The sequence below is a fragment of the Esox lucius genome, chromosome 24, assembly GCF_011004845.1.
Source record: "Esox lucius isolate fEsoLuc1 chromosome 24, fEsoLuc1.pri, whole genome shotgun sequence".
Classification (NCBI taxonomy): Eukaryota; Metazoa; Chordata; class Actinopteri; order Esociformes; family Esocidae; genus Esox; species Esox lucius.
In genome coordinates this window covers 20,150,243-20,173,348 of record NC_047592.1, presented here as the reverse complement: position 1 = coordinate 20,173,348, position 23,106 = coordinate 20,150,243, and the positions used below count along the sequence as shown (strand labels likewise).

Genomic DNA, 23,106 nt, shown 5'->3' with positions numbered 1-23,106 from the left:
TCTGCAGAAGGGGGCTCATACGTCATACATTACTAACAGAACAAGTATCAGGACCCCTCACGGCTTTTGCACAGAATGTGAGAACCGGCTGAATCCTACAAATCCTTTTACACATCTCTCCATCGTTATCCCGTCAACTCTCCATCTGTCCTTGACTTCTCCATCTGTCTCGATTCATTAGCATTCTGTTGACACCATGTCGTTCTGTCCAAAACGTCTTCACTAATCTCTTCTCAATTGACCATCTCTTTCTCTGATCACTAGGAAGGTTACCAAGTTAATCTGACAAGTGCAAATAAAATAAGTTACATGTATAAGGGAAACAGCAAAAGTAGATTTCTACTTAGTGTGTTTATTGCATGAAATTGTAACGCATTTTTCCAGGAAATGACTGAAGAATTATTTGAAATGTAATAGGAAATTAGCTTGTCATTAAAAATGAGAATTGGTTCTCAAATCAGTGTACATTTCATAAATACAAAATATTATCAAGTAAATTTGAGCTCCACTTGACGTAATGATAAAGGCAACAGCTTGCGATCAAACAATATATGAACCGAAGGCCAATACAGTAAGTTACCATGACATAGACCTTAGCAATACGAAGGCCAATAAAATGATGCCAAATACCAGAATATCTTTACATTCCATCCACACTGGCATTTGCAGGCTACCTTTAACAAGAAACATGTGAGCGTACAGGCTGTCATCACATAAACTGAACTGTCCTTATTAGCTTAGAAAATGTATAAATTCTACTTAGCTAAAATGGCAAACAAACGTTGTAAGGGAACGTTCCTGAGCGGTAGAGCTGCCCGACTCATCGTAGCAACCCTGCGTCCTGCATTCTGCTCCTCAGCCACTGAGTAAACTGTAGTGCTAGCAGAGAGATACTGAGTAATGCCGAGTCTTTGAAATGTCTGTCTTGGTTCTACACAAAGGAAATTCAAGTCAAACCGGCCCGGACCGGCACCAGATGCACACACCCATCTAAAATAACTCCGACCTGTAGACACAAGCATACAGAGAAACAGCAAGACACAGACAGAGAGAGAGAGAAGCTTCTAAATGACCACTGCATACATATCACACGCCTTGATTACAAACAACTCATTCTTTCCAGAGGCATTCGCACATTTTATTTATTTTATTCACCAGCACTGTCCAATCAATGAACAACTGAAATCACACAGCAACCGAGACTAACAAACCAACAAGGTTAACGCCCGTTACAGAGCTCAAGGTCAGAGGAGGTCAGGGTCTCATCTCTTTTGAAAAACAAACACAACGACAACCATACAGGTCAGTGAAAATGGCATAAAATGGAAAAAACAACCTTGCATGAGATCACCCTATGCATTATCATTTCCTGTCCTTATAAAATGTAAAAGCTTTCAACTGGGCCATCTCAGCCGTGCAGCTTCACAGCATGTAAAAAAAACACTCACATCGCGCCCTCTGCTGTAGGATACACAGCAGCACAGCGCCTAGTGTCACCGTCACCATGCCAATACTCTCCTGGTGTTTCTCTTTTGGTTGTAACCAGACATTTCACACAGTTTTGTTGCAGCCCTCAACCACCTCACCTGATTCCGTACAACTAACACATAAACTAAACATTTCAGTGGGGCTAATAAAAATCTATGATATATTAATTAATCGCTAACATTAGAATATTACATAATAATAATGGGTCAAAAATAGATAATATGATCCACCATCTTGGCCGAACCACTGTCGGTTTACTTTACATAATCTAAACTAGCAAAAAACCTGGGTGGTCAAAGAGGTCTGTAAAACACAGAAGCCATACTTTCAGAGTGAGGAAGAGGGTGAAATATTGGACATACTGGCTGAGCATTACTGAATGTGCTACGCGGGAGTTGACACAGTCAAAAGGGTAAAGTACATAGTGGAAACCTAGGACAACAGTCTGTGTGTTCATTAGTATGTACAGTTATATACAGTTCAAGTCAGGGTGGGTGCGTGAGTGTGCATGCCTACGTGCGCGTGTGTGTGTGGAGGGGGGTGTGTGTGTGTGCTGTGTTTAAGAGTCGTCCCCATTGGCGCTATCCCCATCATCTTCTCCTTCTTCCTGCTCGCCTTCTTCTCCCTCCTCCTCTTCCTCATCCTCCCTTCCGCGACTCTTCACCTGCCGAAAGGATTCAGTTAGAAGCAGTGCCCTATGAAGGGAATAAGGTGCCATTTGGAACACAGAGAGCCACTGCTTCAGCCTCATTGGTCTGTTTACCCAGACAGCCCGATTTGGTACCCACCCCCAACCAACTGATCCTTAGACCAATCCCTTCACCCCCTTCTAACCTCCTCCTCCTCTTCCTCAAGTAGGTCTCCCTCCTCCTCTTCAGAATGGCTCTCCCTCTCGCGCTCCCTCTTAAGGCTCTCCTTCTTTCCTCCGCAGTGGAGAGGGGAGACCTCCCCAGGCTCAGGCTTACCACTACTCTTTATGTCTGGGGTGAGAGGTAAAACGAGAGAGGGGGAGCAAGAAAGGAGAAAGGTGTGGTGGACAGAGAGGAGAAAGGGGGTTTCATTTGGGAATCATTTCGATAATACTAAATGAAATGTCTAAACGGGATACGGTCAAGATGCCCAGACCTCCCTCTTTCTCCCAGCCCATCTACCTGACTTCTTGCTGTGGTCCTTCTCCATGCGCTCCAGACTGTCCAGCAGGTAGTCCACTTTATGTTTGATCTGGGTCAGCTCTCTCTTGATGGTCTGCAGGTCGTCTGCCTTCACTGAGTTGGGGAAAGAGAGTAAAAGGGTTCGACCAATATATTTGGATGTTACTAAAACAGAACTAGAAGCTTTACATAGCAATGGTCTACCGCATACACAGAGTTCAAATCCACTCCCTGGAGTGTGTAGCCAATTAAATTGAACTGACACTCAATTCAGGTAAGTCCCTCCCGGTTTCATCCGAAAGTAGAAAACAATGAGGGACCGACCTGAATGTGCCCAATAGAAACTGTTTAACAAAAATGCACAATAACAACAACTAAATAAAAATAACTAAAATGTTTAGTTTCAGCTGAGAGACTCACATCCTAGTGTGAGGATTTACGGTTCAGGTAATAAATAACTAATCTAATGTGAAAAATAAAGATCAGATTTAAAATTGAGCCCGTCAGAGTGTGTGTTTTTGTGCGCTGAACACAAAGTATGAGCAACACTGACTGGTGCGCGAGGTGGAGGTGGAGATCCGGTTCTGGTTCTGGCTGCTCCGGGCAGTAGACGACGAGAAGCTGGTCTTGGTGCGTCGACTCACCCCTCCGACTCCTCCGGCACCGCCGCCTCCACCCATACTGACGCGGGGCCGCTTGGAGGGGATCACGGCGCGGGACAGCGGGGGAGGCGGAGGGGGCACGCGAGACTGGTATGAGTACATCCTGCCGTGGAGAGAAACACACACAGACACAAAGGGGTTTATGGCGGGAGACACGTGGGACGTACTGAGGGTCCAACTCGCTGCAACAAACACAGCGGTTTAGAAAGGAGGTACGACAAAGAAGATCTGGTTCTAGATCCCGGTTTTAGTACAGCAAGTGAGGCAACAAAGAGAAGAAAATACCTGTCATAGTAATCTCTCTGGAAGTCGTAGTCCAAATCAAATGATGAACTGAGGAGGGGAAGAGAGGTGTTCCTTTGTCACTCATAACTATTTTTACATTAGTATAACATGGCACATATACAGAAGATAACTGTAGGAAACATAGGGCATGTTTAATATTCATGTATTTTTCTGGGGGGGTTTTACTTCTCATGTCATTACAGCCCTCTGAGAAGAAAGAGATAGACACTGAAAAACTAAAGCTTCAGGTCCCATAAAAAATAGTAAAGGACTTGGTAAAGATCATTTTCTAATTCGCAGAAAGGAGTTGAGGCACACCTGTACATGTCTCCAGCTGAGCGCTTAACTGTCTTGGATCTGTGGGGCTTTGGTTCACCAGCCAGGTTAATGTCTGAGAGTGGAGACATAGTACAATGAGGGAAAAACATATTTGATCCCCTGCTGATTTTGTACGTTTCCCCACTGACAAAGAAATTATCAGCCTATAATTTTAATGGCAGGTTTATTTGAACAGTGAGAGACAGAATAATAACAAAATCCATAAAAACGCATGTCAACCTTTTTATAAATTGATTTGCATTTTACATACATCTTCTTCCGCTTCATCCGGGGCCGGGTCGCGGGGGCAGCAGTCTAAGCAGGGATGCCCAGACTTCCCTCTCCCCAGACACTTCCTCCAGCTCTTCCGGGGGGACACCGAGGCGTTCCCAGGCCAGCCGGGAGACATAGTCCCTCCAGCGTGTCCTAGGTCTTCCCCGGGGTCTCCTCCCGGTGGGACGGGACCGGAACACCTTCCCAGGAAGGCGTTCCGAAGGCATCCGAAAAAGATGCCCAAGCCACCTCAGCTGACCCCTCTCGATGTGGAGGAGCAGCGGCTCTACTCTGAGCTCCTCCCGGGTGACCGAGCTTCTCACCCTATCTCTAAGGGATCGCCCGGCCACCCTGCGGAGAAAGCTCATTTCGGCCGCCTGTATCCGGGATCTTGTCCTTTCGGTCATGACCCAAAGCTCATGACCATAGGTGAGAGTAGGAACGTAGATTGACCGGTAAATCGAGAGCTTCGCCTTGCGGCTCAGCTCTTTCTTCACCACGACAGACTGATACATCGACCGCATTACTGCAGAAGCTGCACCGATCCGTCTGTCAATCTCCCGTTCCATCCTTCCCTCACTCGTGAACAAGACCCCTAGATACTTAAACTCCTCCACTTGAGGCAGGCACTCTCCACCAACCTGAAGTGAGCAGGCCACCCTTTTCCGACTGAGGACCATGGCCTTGGATTTGGAGGTACTGATTCTCATCCCCACCGCTTCACACTCGGCTGCAAACCGTCCCAGCGCATGCTGAAGGTCCTGGTTTGAAGAAGCCAACACGACAACATCATCCGCAAAGAGCAGAGACGAAATCGTGTGGTCCCCGAACCTGATTTGCATTTTAATGAGTGAAATAAGTATTTGATCCCTTCTCAATCAGGAAGATTTCTGGCTCCCAGGTGTCTTTTATACAGGTAACGAGCTGAGATTAGGAGCACACTCTTAAAGGGAGTGCTCTTAATATCAGTTTGTTACCTGTATAAAAGACACCTGTCCACAGAAGCAATCGATCAGATTCCAAAATCTCCACCATGGCCAAGACCAAAAAGCTGTCCAAGGATGTCAGGGACAAGATTGTAGACCTACACAAGGCTGGAATGGGCTACAAGACCATCGGCAAGCAGCTTGGTGAGAAGGTGACAACAATTGGTGCGATTATTCAGAAATCGAAGAAACACAAAAGAGCTGTCAATCTCCCTCGGTCTGGGGCTCCAAGCAAGATCTCAGGAATGCTGCCTATGACCCCAAGAACACCATCCCCACCGTCAAACATGGAGGTGGAAACATTATGCTTTGGGGGTGTTTTTCTGCTAAGGGGACAGGATAACTTCACTGCATCAAAGGGACGATGGACGGGGCCATGTACCATCAAATCTTGGGTGAGAACCTCCTTCCCTCAGCCAAGGCATAGAAAATGGGTCGTGGACAATAACCCAAAACACACGGCCAATGCAACAATGAAGTGGCTCCAGAAGAAGCACATTAAGGTCCTGGAGTGGTCTAGCCAGTCTCCATACCTTAATCCCATAGAAAATCTGTCTGTCTGACTTGGAGAAGATCTGCAAAGAGGAGTGGGACAAAATCCCTCCTGAGATGTGTGCAATCCTAGTGGTCAACTACAAGAAACATCTGACCTCTGTGATTGCCAACAAGGGTTTTGCCACCAAGTACTTAATACGTTTTGCAGAGGGGTCGAATACTTATTTCACTCATTAAAAGGCAAATCAATTTATAACATTTTTGACATGTGTTTTTCAGGATTTTTTTGTTGTTATTCTGTCTCTCACTGTTCAAATAAACCTACCATTGAAATTATAGACTGATCATTTCTTTGTCAGTGGGCAAACGTACAGAATCAGCAGGAAATCAAATACTTTTTTCCCTCACTGTAAATGCAAAAACAATGTGAAAGAACAAGGTAGAAGACAAATCAAGTACAACTCTTACTATTATCTGTTCTCATACAGCGCTGTTCTCATACAGCAAAGCTTTCTGACTTTTTGCATATCTTCAACTAAAACCTTATATTAAATATAAGGAAGCTGTTATAAGTAATTATACAAGAGTCTGTAATGCTGTGGGAGGATTTTGGCCCACTCTTCAAAGTAGAACTCAAAACCATGTGGGCCTTTTTAGCTTGACTTAGTACTTTCATAGTAGTGGGATGTCTTTTCGTCATTGAAAGGACCATGAATGAAGATAACATCAGGCATTCAGCTGAGATCTGAAGGGGCAAATGGGTGATGCGGACAATACTCCTCCAAAACAAAGTGAGAGACTTCAAACACTACAGGGAGGGCTTGGTTGGAGTTTTCACGGGGGAGCCATTGGGTATTGCAGAACCTTATTTAAAGCAATAGAGGCAGGACCAAGGGAAGGGGGAAAACCTGTGTCGGGATTCTTACCTAGCACCTGTCCAACGATCATCCTCCCGTCCTCGCCCGCTACAGCGGCACGGGCGTTCCTCTCATTGGCGTACTGGACAAACGCAAAGCCCTTGTGCACAGAGCAGCCCACAATCTTGCCGTACTTGCTGAAGATAAATGAAGAAAATGAAGGTTAATGACCAAGAAATGGAAACTTTCGTCCATCAGTTGATCTTCACCTAGGATATTGGATGCGTGTGTGAATATTTGTTTTCCCCTGGCTGACTAATTGCCCTCCAGTGCAATCTAGAACTAATCAATAACTGACCTATAACTAATCTACAACTGACCTATAACTGTCAGCAGTGTCCAATGTCTGAAGCTACATATGTAATTGCTGGATGGTTTCAACGGGAGAATCCAAATTTCTGCGAAATGGTTTCTTACACTTCTTAGATGCTCCTGTCCTCAACTCAACAACTGTGAAACAAACATGCAGTTCATGTTCGCATCCTCTAATTGATTGATGTAACTTGAACAAAATATTGCCATCCATATCCAATTTTGGTCTGAAAAATAAGCACTGATTCACCGCTCGGCCAGGCGAATGGCTATTCTCCCATCATAACGGGCTTCCAGTAATGGGTGTAGCATTGAGCGAGAGATGTAGGCGCGCTGTTCCAATGGAACGCCCCAAGACCTTGTCAATCGTCAGAAGTCGGTCCTTGGGGGTCACAGAGAGGTTAGACCAGATGTGGTACTGTCCTACCCACCTGAATATGGCCTCCACGTCGGCCTTGGTGACCAGGAGCGTGTTGAGGTTCCCGATGAATACCCGGGAGTTGAGCGAGCGGGGGTCTGTCTTGTTGGTCACGTTTCCGGCCATTAGGCTACTGGTGGTCGGGGACAGACTGGTGCGTTTACGGCCGAAGGGGGGGGGGGGGGTAAAGGAAGGGGAGAAAAGAGACAGAAAGAGGGAGAGAGAGGGAGACGCTGAATGTATGGATATAAGCGTCTGTTCCTGTGGGTGTGTCCCTGTTTAGGGATGTCCTACGAAATAAACTGGGCCTGATGGGTGGAAGTGTCTTTATGTAAACTTTATGTTTCCACACATGCACACGCAACCCGGCTCAAACAAGCATCCCTTTGTTGTGTATTCTGGGAATTTTGTGTTGTTGATGGTTGAAAGTACATGGTAACAGTGGACAGGGGGTAACGGCCTGTCCAATTCTACAAATTTGTGATGACATAAACCCACTGTATGTCAGCAGTGCCTACGCTCAGAGTTTAGGGTTTATAAGGGTAGCAATTGGTTTCTACATCTATAGAACACATTTGGGAGGTTTGAAGTAACCACAACTCACTCCATATTGCCTGTACCCTGGATGGGCGTGGTCTGACTGCCTGTTTCTGTTGGAGAGAAGAGTGTTGTTATTTGTCAACCGAGCCGGGAGCTCGGAAATGCATTGCGGGAGATGTTATTTATGCATGGGGAGATGGCTGAAGAACTGCATGAAGATCAGCATTTTTATATTGTTGGATCAGTGCTGCCCTCATGAGGTAATAGTGGTGAATATATACTTCACTCAAAAAAAAAGTGTGGGCATCTTGTGGAGGTAAAAGAAAAAGGAGATGGCCCAAAAACCTGTTGGTTGAATAGTATTATCAGATCAAACAACAGAGACAAATATCTTAGAAAAGGACTAATCTAGCAGGTCATTAAGCCTATGCAGAATGCCTCAAAGCACATCAGCTGAGATTACTATATTAGATACAGAAATAGTTATGACCCACAGGTGATGTGTAGCAGAAGACACTCAATAACATAATGGTATAATAGCTACCCTTTGCACGCTTGCCGAGGCTTCACCCAAATATCTGAACTGCAAAGGTACATGTCTTTGGCTTCAGGAGAAACGCAATATAAATCCACTATATTATTTCTACAGTAATTATAATCATTATTTGGAAGGGATTCATGTCACTGCCCTAGTGTACTGTGTTATTAGAAATGTATGTGGTCAGTGTGGCAAATCAAATCAAGGGACATGTAATTGGTTGGTGTGGGGAGAACATCCTCAAAGCAGAGGGCTTTTTGCTCTTTGATAACATCCCCTGTCATGATTCCAACAGACGGTACAACAAGCCATAGCAACGACCCGCAAGGGAAACACAAAAAAGATTGGGCTGTTGTGGGTCTGGGTGTTAAGTGAAAAGTTTAGTACACTTTCCTGTAAGTGATGAGGCTAGGATGATTTTAACATTACTGGCCAATTGACAAGTACAGATTGGTAGCAACAAGCGTCAGTGTTGGTTGGAGCTTCACACATATTAACGCTGATTTCATAACCAGGTGGGAAAGTGGTATTTATTTACCATATATGACTGGGGAAAAACCAATCCACCTGATTTCCCCAACCAACCGATCAATATTATATCTATCACTGAGTTCAGATTTCTTCCATATGCTGACCTCTGACGTCAACCAAGAAACATCCTTGTTAACAGCATTTTCAGAACCAAAACGCAATAAAACCATGGATTAAAAAACAAGATGTACAAGCACCCGATAATTGTTGCTCATGCACCTTGTTAGCCATTGCCAAGTTGCAGTTTTTCAGCATGTTGAAAGAACATAAGTCCTCCAACTGGAATGTATGACTTCAATACTACAAACGTCCACCATCCAACTTGGTTATGAATGCAGCATTATGCTAGAAAATGAAAGTGTTCTCCAAATGGGCATAGGATTTGAGTCAGTGAAAACAGAAAGCAAGTGGAAGGGTTCATAGCACAGACCGCCTGAGTATTTAAGACTTTCCATTGGTGTGGTGTGTATTGTCCTAAAGCAGGCGTCACAGTACAACTGGGTGTCCAGTTAACAAGTATTAGAACAGGTCTGTGTTTCCCAACTCCTGGTATATTTGGGGGTGCTCGTGTCTGACAAACTTTTCCGATGGTTGCCTGTCACCAACTAAGACCCATCAAGTCATTAATTACGTCAACACTTTTGGTCAGGGAATGGGAAAGTATACGTTAATTAATGTATGGATTCATTTGGACATAAAACCTACTATTACGTACTCTACATAACAACAAAAATAGAGAGCTGTTGCTACTACCAAAACATGAAAGCAGCAGAAAACAACGCCTACTGGCTTTGGGAGTTTTCAGAGGGGTGGGGGGGGAGACTTCTGTACAAAAGGCAGAAAGAAAAAATAGAACTGGATTCAAAATTGTTGCCAACGTGGTGAAAAAAAAACAGGAGACCAACTTACGATTTGTTGTTGCTCAAAAAAGATGCCTCAAAAACTAAAAAAGGGGAAACAAAAAAATATGACATTAGAACCTCTGCATGTTGAACTGAACCCAAATAAGAGGCTATGCTTCTGGGGGATTTTGGAACACATCAATGATTGTGTTTGGGGCCATACTGGCTAGATAAAATATGTAGTTAGGGGTAATTACAGGATCAGGTGCATTAGACTCTTTCAAAACCATGTCGGACAGATTATCTTTGAAGGTGTATTTACAAAGGGTCTCGGAGTAGGAGCGCCGATCCAGGATCAATTTTGTATTTCTGGATTTCAATAGATGGACGGACCAGTCCTTGTCTGAGACGCTTTATGAGTACAGGCCTTGATGGTGATATAAACACTCAAAACGATTCAGGCCATCTAATCAGTAATCAGCCAAGTAAAAAAAATAGGGAAGGACATTAAAGATAATTGGGACACAGTCAATAAGCCTTCTATATCCAGATTGGAGAACCCTACAAAGACAAGGGGATCCAAAGACATGAGAATCCAGCCGTGAAAACTAAATCCACTCAACTAGACATACTAACACAGAATATTTTCACAGAATCAAAGCATCCCAATACGGTCTTAAGCAGATGAGATTTCCAAGAGGATTTGTTCAATGTTAAGCTCTAGTATGCCTAATGGACGTTGATCACATACCGGTAGTCTTACCACAACCATTGCACCATACACAATTGAATAATAATCAATAAACAGCACAAATTGCATGTATTTCTCATTCTGCATAATATTTTAATGATTATTCATATATCACAACATGCAATGCAAAGGTTATATATATTTGTCAATGTCTTTGCACACAATACACCGTAGTGTATTCCAGTGTAAACGCGCACTTTCACTCTTCATAGAGAAAAAAAATATTTCCTCCAAAATTACGTCATTGTTTCCAGAAATAGGGCTACTGCAGAAAGCACTGCGAACCTCAAAAATAACAATGTCAAAAAGAAAACTAGAAAATATCCCTGTGCAGTCAACTTAAACAACCTAAATTCAAGTTACAGGTGTGCTAAATATCAATGTTGAGCTGCATAAAACCCTTTTAAAAACGTAATTCCAGAAAAAGGAAACGACGACCATGTTCACCATATCATAATTTGTCCAGCCACATTGGAAACAATCTTCGATCTTTCTTTCTTAAAAACACGACCATAAACACACAAACAAACTGCTCGTATTCTAAACTTGGAAAAATGAAGGTTAAAAAGTCTTAATTCGAAAAATAAAGCAAAAAAAATATCGCTGTAGAAAGAAAGCTACCCAACACTAGTCACGCGCCTTCTTTCCACCCGGCGCTGCAACAAAACGTACGCCACTAAACCCAACACAGAATACCAGCCAGAAAAATGCATTAAAAATAACAAAATAAAAAGTCCGAAAGAGATCAGTTCAAAGTCAGGAAAAATAAAAATTAGAAAAATTCTCTTGATTCAAAATACTCACCAGGAGCTTAATTATTTAAAAATTTGTAAAATTCGACGTTGTGTTACTTGGGTGATATGATCCGTTTCCAATTCAGGACGCTGATACAGGAGTACCTTGAACCACTTATCACGAAATGGCGCCGTCGAGTAAAGTACACGGAGGACGTTGTTCTCGCGTTCACGAAATGCTGATATGTAATTGGATGTACTCGGTCGAATGTGGCGTACATCTCTTTGGGTATTGGTGGATGTAGAAACTAAGACCCGCCTAACAGGCGACGTCTTCAGCAGAGCCTACCATCTATCTGAAACAATGCGAACCCAAGTGCCTCCTCAGTACAAAATAACACAAATTATTGAGAGGAAAAAGCTTTATTTGATGAAATTATTTTTCTAACAACAAATATTGTCTTGTTATTTACCCTGTTTATTTGACTAAGGATACGAATAAGGATTCTGGGTGTTACCGAGAGTGAATGGCAGTTGTATAGCTGCATATCAATGTCACTGTGTAGTAATAAGAATGCAAGAATCTGACAGACCCGTGTAAACAGAAAACGCAGGACAGATAACACATATACACACATACACTTATTATATTATTTTATTATATTGTGAAGAGTTTTTGGAGCAAAATGTATACCCATTAAAAATGTTTTACCCTAACTCTAAAATTGTATTAAACCAGATTTAACACCAATCATAATGTAATCCTCTCAACCCCCGGAAGTATAACATCGAAAACTCCTAAACCTAACCCTTGTGCCTAACCATATCCCTAATCATAATTCTAACCCTAAACCTCAATAGAACTCTAACCCCAAACTTAATCCCAAGCCTAAAAGAGCATGTGAGGACTGTCCTCACATTCCTAATTTGGCATCAGTTACTATACATCTAAACCTTTGGTTCTCACAAATATTGTAATACACACAGCAGACAAACACACAAAAACACACTTCATTTGTCACCATCTCAGCTTCTGGGACAGTCGACCTGAAACAAAAAAAAGAGAGGTGAGGTGTGGGTTTGTGGAGCAAGCATGTGTTCATGAGAGTTTCTGTGTGCATGTAGTTTACCTTTGATATCACTTTTTTTACTGCGGTGGCGTTGCAGGGTAAAATCAAACTGGATGGCTGATTCAGGTTTCCGTAACACTTCCTCTAGTTTGTGCTGCTCCAAGCTGTCCTGTGAAATTAAAATCATACATTTATGAAAAAAATAAAATAATTAGCATTCTTTTTATTTTAATAAAATAATTAGCATTTAATAATGCTAATGATATAATTTTACAACTTCTATGTACTTTCACTTAAAACACCTTTTATGTGCAACATTAATTGAGCCCTTTGTGTACACCCTAGACAAGTTTAGGTTAGTCCCTCCTCATTTTAGTCATTTGTTTGTTTAGTTCATATTAAATGCAATCCTGGTTTCTCATTTTTATCGTCAATATCAGTTATTTCCCTCTTTCTGATTGCTCTTATGTCAACACCTGGCCAGGTGTCTTGGGGTGGTGGTGGATGTTTTTGTTTTTGGGTGTAGGTGAGTCGATGCCTTCTCCTTTCTCCCTCTCACACTCTCTCTCCCTCTCTTCCAGGATGGAGAGACGGGTAGCTCTGTACTCCAGAGAGAAGTCGCTGACTGTTTTACAGAAATCCTCTGCGTTCGTCTCTCTCACCATTGTAGGAGAGTAACCCAGAAACAAGAGGAACGAGTGGAATCTTTGGAGAGGGAGAACGAGAAAAAGAGGGAGACAATAACAAAGCCCAGTCTTAATGTGTTATAGCCATTTATTAAAATGTTACACATCGCTAAGTAATGTTATGTAGTTTACAAGCTACTAACCAATCATTAAGTTGACCTCGACTTAAATGACTGTAAAAATGAAAATAAAGACCGGACAATATTCAGACATTACCTGTTGATGACCCTGCGATGAACAGCCCCCAGGACCTTTAGCCTGTCCTCGCACTCCTTCAGGAACTTCGGTAACTGTTGACGAAGGGTGCCCTCCCGCTCCACCTTTTGGACTTGCCCTCCTGTCATCTTCTGGTCGGCCCCCTCCACCAGACTCAGTTGTTCCCAGGATGTCTTGCAAAGGGCCTCAAGCTGGGAGAGACTGGACTGGACCTGGGAGTAGTTACTCTGAGAAGGAGACATAAGTGGGTTCGAGATGAGACACAGGTTTCTTTCTGCTAGTACCTCCTCTCTGGCTCTCACCCCCTCACACACAACTAACGCCACTCTCACCTTGCTGGCGCGGGTGACAGAGGTGATGTCTGAGTAGAGGTCGGTGGACTGCGGGTAGAGCTGCATCAGTAGAACACACATATGGTGCAGCAGAGGCTGGCGGGAGTGTGTGTCTCTAACCTGGGAGAGTTTCCCCAGATAACTCAACTCAAAACCACGAGCCTAGAGACACAAGAGAGTGTGGTAGAGAGTGTGGAGTGAGAAGAGAGAGACATAGGGAGAGAGAGAGAGAGAGAGAGAGCGCGAGGGGAGGGGCAGACAGGAGGTCTTTTTAGCTTTTGCTAACGAGATGTTAAAGCTTAAGAGATGCAGACTTGACATTTGTTTGGAGGTTTACCTTGCACCCATTGAGGAAATTGCCAATGGCTAGCACTGTGGCCAGGATGCACCTGAAGGTCTGACTGGCAGCCAGTTGTTCCATGGCAAGCTTTAGGTGAAAAAGAGGCTCAGCAATTTCCTGATGAAACATGATGAACAATCGGTAAACAACATCTATGCACATATAAAACAGTCTTAGAACTTAAAGTCACAACAGCAGCTGCTAACAAGTGCTGACACCATAGGGTTGTCTTTCAGGAGTGGTAGGAAGCAACCCTACAGTTAGCATATGACCAGTATTTGAATGGTGTCTAGTCCAAATCCCCTGTTCTGTCCTTGAGCAAGGCACTTAACTTGAATTGCTCTCCGGGCATTAATAATTGCAGCTCCTCACACCTCTTTAATTCAGAGGGGTTTGGTAAAATGCAGAAGTCAAATGTTGGTGGGACCTTGTTTGCAAGCAGAAAAGTATTACCTTTCCTTAGTGGTTGTGCACTAATGTATCAGGGAAATAGTTTTATTTTCTGTTTGGTGTCTAATGCGTACAAGCTTGCATCAGTTCAAAGTTGACAGTATTGTCCATTATAATCCATCCAGCAATGCATCCATACATAGAGTTGTGCTCAAAAGTTTGCATACCCTTGAAGAATTGGTAATGTATGTACCATTTTTAAAGAAAACTTGAGAGATTAGGCAAGACATGTCTTTTATTTCTTATGGGATTCACATTCAACTGTAGGTCGTAACAGAATGGCACTATCATAAAACAAAACAGCAGCCTGTATTTCTCCGGAGGTCACCTGTGGGTTTCTCTTTGTATCCCAAACAATACTTCTGACAGTTTTGGCTGAAATCTTTCTTGGTCTACCTGACCTTTGCTTGGTATCAAGAGATCCACAAATTTTCCACTTCTTAATAAGTGATTGAACAATACTGACTGCCATTTGCAAGACTTTGGATATCTTTTTATATATCCTTTTCCATCTTTATAAAGTTCGATTACCTTGTTATGCAGTTCTTTTGATTTCTGCTGCCCAAGGCTCAGTATCTAGCCTGCTCAGTGCATCCACATGAGAGCTAACAAACTCATTGACAATTTAAACACAGATGCGAATTGCAAATTAAAAAGCCACAGGTGTGGGAAATTCAACTTTAATTACCATTTTCACCTGTGTGTGTCACCTTGTGTGTCTCTAAGGCCAAACATTCAAGGGTATGTAAACTTTTAATCAGGGTCATTTGGGTGATTTCTGTTATCATTATGATTTAAAAAGGAGCCAAACAACCATGTGATAATAAATGGCTTCATATGATCACTATCCTTAAATATATATATAGATTTTTTTTGCATGATCAGTCATATTTTCAAAATCATTGCCAAAATTGTACAATTTCTGCCAGGGTATGCAAATTTATGGGTACAACTGTATATCCGTCCTCCACTGCCACTGAAGTTAAGACACCTACCCTTTCCAGAGTGTCATAGTCCAGGGCAAAGGCCCAGAGCTGGAGCCTGGGTCCCAGGTGAGTGATCTCTCCTAGAGTGAGGAGACAAAGCTCAGCCGGAGCCAGTGGCGAGTTTGGGTGTTGGGCCTGTGCCTCCATGATTAGAGCCAGCTCTTTCTCACTTGGGACCAGGGACTGGAGACGCTGTAAAGAAAGAGACATTATGAATTAAGATGGGGAAGCGAGAACACAGAAGTGTGAGGTCAGTGGATGGGGAATGCTTATTATAGGAGCTGCACTGAGATACAGTTAAGAGACCACTGCACTTTTTACTTTCCTTTCAAAAAAGTTGAAAAGTAAGGTTTTGAGTGAGAAACAGATGGGTTAAAATTAAGAGACCACTGCAAATTAAATGCTTCTGTTCCTCACACAAAACTTTCCTATTCAACTTTTTTGGAAAGGAAAGAAAAATGTGCAGTGGTCTCTTAATTTTTTCCAGAGCTGTATTTACAAAACCCAAAAAATGAATTAACACTGAAACAAATCCTGGGATTCTGGGATTTTAGTCATAAACATTATGCAGAATGATGCAGTTTGCTTTAGTCCCTTAAGGGTCTGTGCAAATCTTAAGGCTTGGAAATAATTATGTAATTCATTGTATGTTCAAAAACATAAGACATAAATAATATTCGGAATATTTTTTTCAGTGTTAAAATACTGAAAACATACTGTAAAGCCACACAAATTTATTATATTTAAAAGGAAAGAAAATGGTGCAGTGGTCTCTTAATTTCTTCCAGAGCTGTATACATAGATAGTCTGTGACTTCTAATAGACGCATTGTGGAAAGTGACCGTTTTGTTAAAATGCTCCTCACTATATTTTCCATGTGGGCTTTGCAGCGTGTCATGTCTCATGTGTGGAGAGTCAAGTACGGGGGACTCGAAATGTACAGTGTAGTGAGTCACAATGATGGTAAAGACTCGCCTGTATGTCGTCTCTGTCCAACACACTACAGTCCATGGCGTGAATGGCCGGAGGCAGCAGGCGTGGAGGAGGCAGGCCACTGAGGGCGATGGTAATGATGTTACTACGTTTCACCCCCAACACTGAGACGGATGGCTGCTTCTGGGAGGGAAGGAGGGCACGGAGAGTAGAAAAGACAAAGATTTTAGGATTACATTATTTTAGCTGATATTATCGCACAAGGTCTCCAAAAAAGATTTTGCATTTAACCCGACCTCTTGCTAACAAGTTTAAACACGTTGATTAAATCAATGCCAACCACCTTTTTTTCCAAGGTTAAATTGTTTTGGTAATTTGCAATAACAAGTTATGGCAATGAAATGCTTGGTTTTCCTACTCCTGACAGTGCAGTTAAAAGTTAAAAAGACACAGTAATTATAATTTAAAAGTAAGAAGAAACGCAATCTATCAATATTAACAAAAATCTGTAATAATACAACTATGCAACTGTAATGCAATGTGAAAGTGACAGGTGTGCATGATACACAGCTGAATTATTCAGCAAACCACTTCTTTATGCCACATTGCCTACTTTCATGCAACATTAGATGTTACCTAAGATCATTGTAGCATTAGAAAACACCAACAACAAGGCAAAACAAAAAGTAGAGTAGAGACAAAAATAAAGTGCCCACTTCTGAATGAGTTTCGCAACAATTCCCCCGATGGACAAAATGGTGGTTACAGAAAATGTAGTTGGCTGGACCAGCCCTTCCCCTTCCCAGATGCCTCCCATCCGTACCTCCTCAGGACACGTATATTAAGGCCCCAGAAGAGCAGCTCTGGCTCACCAAACGCCTTTCACGCCGTTCTACCTCAGGGAGGCAGGATAATTACGTGGGGGGAAGGAAGCCAGGAGAAAGAGGTGGAACAATGGCCAATGGAAACCAAAATCACCAACTGATTAAGGGCTGGATTCAAACTCACACCGACATTTTTATTAAACAATCACAGACTGTTCCAACTTGCGGGAATTTCATCACAGCAACTCATAATGTGATACAGTAGTGTGTATGGCCCCCACATGTGTGTATACACTCCCGACAACGTCTGGGCATGCTCCTGAAGAGAGGGCGGATGGTGTCTTGGGGGATCTCCTCCCAGACCTTGATCAGGACATCAGTGACCTCCAGGTCTGGCGAACGTGAGGGCCCGTCAATAGCATCAACGTCTTTGTCATCCAGGAACTGCCTACACACTCTGGCCACATGAGGCCGGGTATTGTCCTGCACCAGGAGTAACCCAGGGCCCACTGCACCAGCGTGAGGTCTGACGATAGGTCTGAGGATTTCATCCCGGTATCTAACAGCAGTCAGGGTACTGTTGGCTAGCACGTGGAGTTCTGTGCGACCCTCCAAGGATATTCCTCCCAAGATGACCCACCACCAAACCAGTCATGCTGGATGATGTTGCAGGCAGCATAATGTTCACCACAGCGTCTCCAGACTCTTTCATGTCTGTCACATGTGCTCAGTGGGAACCTGCACTCATCTTTGAAGAGAACAGTGTGCCAATGGCGGAGCTGCCAATTCTGGCGTTCTCTGGTGAATGCCAATTGAGCTGCACGGTCCTGGGCTGTGAGCACAGGTCCCACTGGAGGACGTAGGGCCCTCATGCCACCCTCATGGAGTCTATTTCTGACAGTTTGGTCAGAAACATGGAGGTAATTTTTTAGGGCTCTGTAAGTGCTCCTCCTGTTCCTCCTCACTCAAAGGAGCAGATACTGATGGCATGTATGGATGTGCCATCCTGGAGGCACTGGACTACTTATACAACCTGTATGGGCAGCATGTACCGCCTCATGCTACCAGTAGTGACAAGCACACTAGCAAAACACAAAACTAGAGAAGAATCCATCAGGAGGGATGCAGAGAGAGCTATTGTCTGTGGCCACCACCTGCAAAACCATTCCCTTTTTGGGGATTGTCTTGCTGTTGCCTCTCCAGTGCACCTGTTGTCACTTTCATTTGCACCAAGCCAGGTGACACTGATTCACAATCGCTCACAATATGCTTCATAACTGGACCTATTGATATCCCTGAAGTTCTATTGACACCTACTTCCAAAAGGGTTCTAATCAATGGATTTGTGATGAATACATGTTCCCTAAATTCTTTTGAAAAGTGTATGATATTGTACACCATTTTTGGGAACCCATTTTGGCTTGACAGCAGCACTGTTACTACCACTGGCTATAAATCCCAGAACGTGGTAAATATCCACTTACCACTTGGTTAATGATGCAGAATAAGGTCACTCGCGAATGTTAAATACTTTTCCAGCAGACTATTTGCTGTGCACAACTGTCTGGCGACATGTTTAAGCAATCTTTGTACAAAGTTAGACAGAGCCCCAATGAAGGCATTGCACTGGAGGTGACTTGTCTGTGTTGCCCGAAGGAAAGTCTATCAAGAAAAAATCCTATCATTCCATTATTACTGCAAATAAGTACCTTTCCATTTTCGAGCTAGAATGCAAATATTCTACAAGTTTCTCCTTTGACTCTTACCCGCCATCCCATCACTGCATTACAGATGGAGTCATTGGCCTTTGTCTCAAACAGGTACCCCAATCGGTTGGTGTCCAGGTGCACAGGCTCCAGGCCAGCCCAGATGGTCTGGGGCCCAAAGCGACTAACTCTGGGCAGGGGTGGTAGGCTCTGGAGTTCCCTCCAGTGGAGCTTTAGTGTACGGCGACCTGAGGCTCTCCCCTTGGGAGGGGCCTTCCCTGGGAGCAGGGGAGGTAAAGGTGGAGAGGGCGGCATGGGAGGAGGAGGAGGTGGAGTTTGGAGACATGCCGATGTTTGATCGTTCGAGGTACCTCCGTCTTCCTCAGAGGAATCCGTTCCAATCCAGTCCTCCTCGTCCCACAGATCTGAGAAATCCATGGTGTTGAGGCGTAGACAAGGGGTGGATTTAAGGAAGGAGGACCACGATTGGTCGAGACCCAACGTTTTGGGCATGTTTTGTATTTGATCGGAATGTTTAATTGGTCCTTTCATTATTCCTTTTTAGTTGGTCTTTTCAGCTATAGAATTCAGTTAAAAAACAACAAATGTAAAAAACTTATTTCTGCTATGTGTGAAAAATGAATATCTGTTGTCCGTCTGTCTCTGCTAATTATCCAGATTGTCTTTGTATGCAGAGATTCAATCTCAGCAATCAGATTCCCCTCTATAATCATACCTCCATACCAATTATTCTAATTGTTAATATGCCAAAACCATACAACTGGATCATGATCAACAGAAAAGCTTTACCAAAAGGTTTCCCACAATCCAAAAGTTGCTTAAGAGGCAAAGAATGTCCTCCTGCTCCTAGTTTCAATTTTCTTCTTTACAATGGATATAATTTGCATCAACTGGATGTGTTCAGATGTGTCCTGGTTCCTTCCTGGGTCCAATAATGATGGTGATATATTCAAGAAGGACAGGTTAGATATATCCAACAGTATCCAAGCAACCTTTCTTTCTGCCTCTCGAACTGAGTTGTCAACTCTATCTGAGCTACTGTGTATCAGTCCCAGTTTATTTAAGTTGCACCCATTTCCTTAATTTCCTTATCAAGCCAGCATCTCCTGTTTGAATTGCTGCTTGTGTGTACACAACCCTCCCGTATCGGCCTCTGATAATATCAACACCCCCACCACATCATGTTCATAATCATCTCTTTCACCGGTCCCCTCCTTTTTTAATCCTGTAACATATTTTATAACAAAACGTTGCTGTACATCCACCATTCCATCCTCAGGGGTAGTTCATGCCTATCTAGAAAACACAGGGGCTGTGTTGTGTTCACTGCCCTTTGCCTGCTTGGCTGACAAACTGACCGGACCTCTCCTACAGTTGTTAGTATCGTACTGAAGACCCTGGCCTGAACACTGTCTGCAAGCTGGCTCCTATGACCCCAGGGCACACAGACTTTTTTCACAGAGTTTAAAATACACTGTTGTGGATGGACTTATTAATGACAGTGTGCCATATACCTCACAATACGGGAGCCTTTCATCCTGGTAAAGACATTACCTCCGGAGCTTCTAGTCTTTGATTAATTTGTGGTGGTTGCAATGCGGTCTCTAAATATTGTAAACTCTCCACAAACATTTGCAATCCCCTAGTCTTCTATATCAGACAGATCGGTGAAATAATAATGTTAATAATCATGGCAAAAGCTTTTTTGCCTCATGCAAATTGTGCTGGTGAAGAAAGTAAGATTATATATTGTTTAATATCCTAATACATTAGATTTTTGTAATAACTGTTGAAATAAAATAATGTGCTGTGTCACAGTTGTTTTATGATAAGGCAGTTGAGAAAATATACACTCACCAAAAGGATTATTAGAAACACCATACTAATACTGTGTTTGACCCTCTTTCGCCTTCAGAACTGCCTTAATTCTATGTGGCATTGATTCAACAAGGTGCTGAAAGCATTCTTTAGAAATGTTGGCCCATATTGATAGGATAGCATCTTGCAGTTGATAGAGATTTGTGGGATGCACATCCAGGGCACGAAGCTCCCATTCCACCACATCCCAAAGATGCTCTATTGGGTTGAGATCTGGTGACTGTGGGGGCCATTTCAGTACAGTGAACTCATTGTCATGTTCAAGAAACCAATTTGAAATGATTTGAGCTTTGTGACATGGTGCATTATCCTGCTGGAAGTAGCCATCAGAGGATGGGTACATGGTGGTCATAAAGGGATGGACATGGTCAGAAACAATGCTCAAGTAGGCCGTTGCATTTAAACGATGCTCAATTGGCACTAAGGGGCCTAAAGTGTGCCAAGAAAACATCCCCCACACCATTACACCACCACCACCAGCCTGCACAGTGGTAACAAGGCATGATGGATCCATGTTCTCATTCTGTTTACGCCAAATTCTGACCATCTGAATGTCTCAACAGAAATCGAGACTCATCAGACCAGGCAACATTCTTCCAGTCTTCAACTGTCCAATTTTGGTGAGCTCGTGCAAATTGTAGCCTCTTTTTCCTATTTGTAGTGGAGATGAGTGGTACCAGGTGGGGTCTTCTGCTGTTGTAGCCCATCTGCCTCAAGGTTGTGCGTGTTGTGGCTTCACAAATGCTTTGCTGCATACCTCGGTTGTAACGAGTGGTTATTTCAGTCAAAGTTGCTCTTCTATCAGCTTGAATCAGTCGGCCCATTCTCCTCTGACCTCTAGCATCAACAAGGCATTTTCGCCGACAGGACTGCCGCATACTGGATGTTTTTCCCTTTTCACACCATTCTTTGTAAACCCTAGAAATGGTTGTGCGTGATCCCAGTAACTGAGCAGATTGTGAAATACTCAGACCGGCACCTTCCTTTCCCATTCTGACATTCAGTTTGGAGTTCAAGAGATTGTCTTGACCAGGACCAAACCCCTAAATGCATTGAAGCAACTGCCATGTGATTGGTTGATTAGATAATTGCATTAATGAGAAATTAAACAGGTGTTCCTAATAATCCTTTAGGTGAGTGTACATTGATAAGCCAAAACATTCTGACCACTCACAGGGGAAACAAATTAAGTTGATCATCTCCCAACAAGGGCACAGGTCAAGGTCGGGGTAGATTAGATGGTAAGCAAACCATCAGTTCTCGTAGTCAACTTGTTGAATGCAGGAGAAACGGGCAGGAGTAAAAACCTGAGCGACCAGATTGTTATGGCCTGATGATTGGGTCAGAGTATTTCTGAAACAGTAAGGCTTGTGAGGCGCTCCCAGTCAGCAGTGGTGAGTACCTACCGACAAGTGTCCGAGGAGGGACAAACCACAAACCGGCGACAGGGTATAATGGTGTCCAAGGCTCATCGATGCATAAGGGCAACGAAGGCTATCCCGTCTGTGGTCTGAACCGACAGAAGGTCTACTGCGGCACAAGTCACAGAAAATGTTAATGGTGGTAATGGGAGGAGTGTGTCACAACACATAAGATGCCCATGATGACCCCAGTCCACCTACAATGGCCACGCGTGTGTCGGAACTCTTTTCAGCAGGATAATGCACCCTGCCACACTGCGCACAATTGTTCCAAGTACATGATCTCAATGATCTCAATGATCTCATGATCTCAATTCGACTGAGCATCTATGGGATGTGCTGGACCAACAAGTCCAGTCCACACTGCTGCTAATGTCTTGGTGCCAGACACCACAGGACACCTTCAAGGGTCTTATAGAGTCCATGCCTTGGCGGGTCGGCGCTGTTTTGGAGGCACACAGAGGACCAACAGCATGTTAGGCAGGTGGTCATAATGTTTTGTCTCACCAGTATATATCAGTATACATAGAGTCAACTTATGAAGTATTGGCACCCTTCAAGAAATTGAGCTAAAGTAAAAATTGAGCTAAAGTAAAAATCGAACAACACAAAATCAGTTTTATCTTGAGCTCAAACAACAAAAAAAGCTGTATTATTTCAGTACAACACAATCATATCTAAAACATATAAAAAATAGATAAACAGTGAAATAATGAAGTCCGGAAAATTTGCAGATCTGCCAAGACAAGAAAGCATGTGCACATCGTTCAAGCGCACACTGAGGAAGATTGTGAGTGAAGAATAAAAGATCACAGCTTTAGAATTGCACAGTCTAGTGAAATCTTGTGATTATCAAGTCTCAAAATCAACTGTTAGACGCCACCTCCATGTCAACAAGTTCTTTGGAAGGGTTGCAAAAAAGCCCTTACTGAGCCCAACCCACAAATTGCAGCGCCTGTACTTTGCGAAGCGTATTGTGTGTTGTGGTCAGACGAGACAGAA

General features: G+C 43.3%; 2 protein-coding genes across 9 annotated transcripts; both read right to left on the bottom strand.

Annotated features, from left to right (window-relative positions):
* Positions 1 to 1,126: 1,126 nt before the first annotated feature.
* Positions 1,127 to 11,452, bottom strand: hnrnpc (heterogeneous nuclear ribonucleoprotein C). Of its 7 annotated transcripts, none has more exons than XM_010865925.4 (12): positions 11,312 to 11,452; positions 9,824 to 9,857; positions 8,127 to 8,190; positions 7,910 to 7,955; positions 7,319 to 7,456; positions 6,585 to 6,712; positions 3,905 to 3,977; positions 3,587 to 3,634; positions 3,193 to 3,404; positions 2,640 to 2,753; positions 2,323 to 2,468; positions 1,127 to 2,152 (listed from the first exon to the last, which is right to left on the bottom strand). In XM_010865925.4, the coding sequence occupies exons 4-12, from the start codon at positions 7,912 to 7,914 to the stop codon at positions 2,048 to 2,050; spliced, it is 969 nt and encodes a 322-aa protein (XP_010864227.1). In that variant the 5' UTR covers positions 7,915 to 7,955; positions 8,127 to 8,190; positions 9,824 to 9,857; positions 11,312 to 11,452; the 3' UTR covers positions 1,127 to 2,047. The 7 variants fall into 7 exon arrangements, with proteins under 7 accessions (XP_010864227.1, XP_019898788.1, XP_010864226.1 ...); XM_020043229.2 differs by having other exon boundaries at positions 8,132 to 8,190; XM_010865924.4 differs by lacking the exon at positions 8,127 to 8,190.
* Positions 11,453 to 11,706: 254 nt separating this feature from the next.
* Positions 11,707 to 19,824, bottom strand: si:ch211-63p21.2 (FH1/FH2 domain-containing protein 1). 2 transcript variants are annotated; one of them, XM_010865931.3, is made up of 9 exons: positions 18,845 to 19,824; positions 16,297 to 16,437; positions 15,331 to 15,513; positions 13,883 to 14,002; positions 13,546 to 13,707; positions 13,214 to 13,440; positions 12,788 to 13,016; positions 12,372 to 12,480; positions 11,707 to 12,288 (listed from the first exon to the last, which is right to left on the bottom strand). In XM_010865931.3, the coding sequence occupies exons 1-9, from the start codon at positions 19,334 to 19,336 to the stop codon at positions 12,260 to 12,262; spliced, it is 1,692 nt and encodes a 563-aa protein (XP_010864233.2). In that variant the 5' UTR covers positions 19,337 to 19,824; the 3' UTR covers positions 11,707 to 12,259. The 2 variants fall into 2 exon arrangements, with proteins under 2 accessions (XP_010864233.2, XP_010864234.2); XM_010865932.3 differs by having other exon boundaries at positions 16,297 to 16,434.
* Between the last annotated feature and the right edge of the window lie 3,282 nt (positions 19,825 to 23,106).

Excerpts from the sequence above, each read along its gene's own strand:
- hnrnpc (XM_010865925.4), bottom strand. Across the intron at positions 6,713-7,318 it reads GACGTGGAGGCCATATTCAG|CAAGTACGGCAAGATTGTGG; the intron begins GTGGGTAGGACA and ends ATTTATCTTCAG. Across the intron at positions 3,978-6,584 it reads GATCGTTGGACAGGTGCTAG|ACATTAACCTGGCTGGTGAA; the intron begins GTAAGAATCCCG and ends CTCCACTCTCAG.
- si:ch211-63p21.2 (XM_010865931.3), bottom strand. The coding sequence starts at position 19,336 with ATGAAAGGACCAATTAAACATTCCGATCAAATACAAAACATGCCCAAA. Across the intron at positions 14,003-15,330 it reads ACTATGACACTCTGGAAAGG|GAAATTGCTGAGCCTCTTTT; the intron begins GTAGGTGTCTTA and ends ATGTTTCATCAG. Across the intron at positions 13,441-13,545 it reads CTGTCACCCGCGCCAGCAAG|AGTAACTACTCCCAGGTCCA; the intron begins GTGAGAGTGGCG and ends TCTCCTTCTCAG.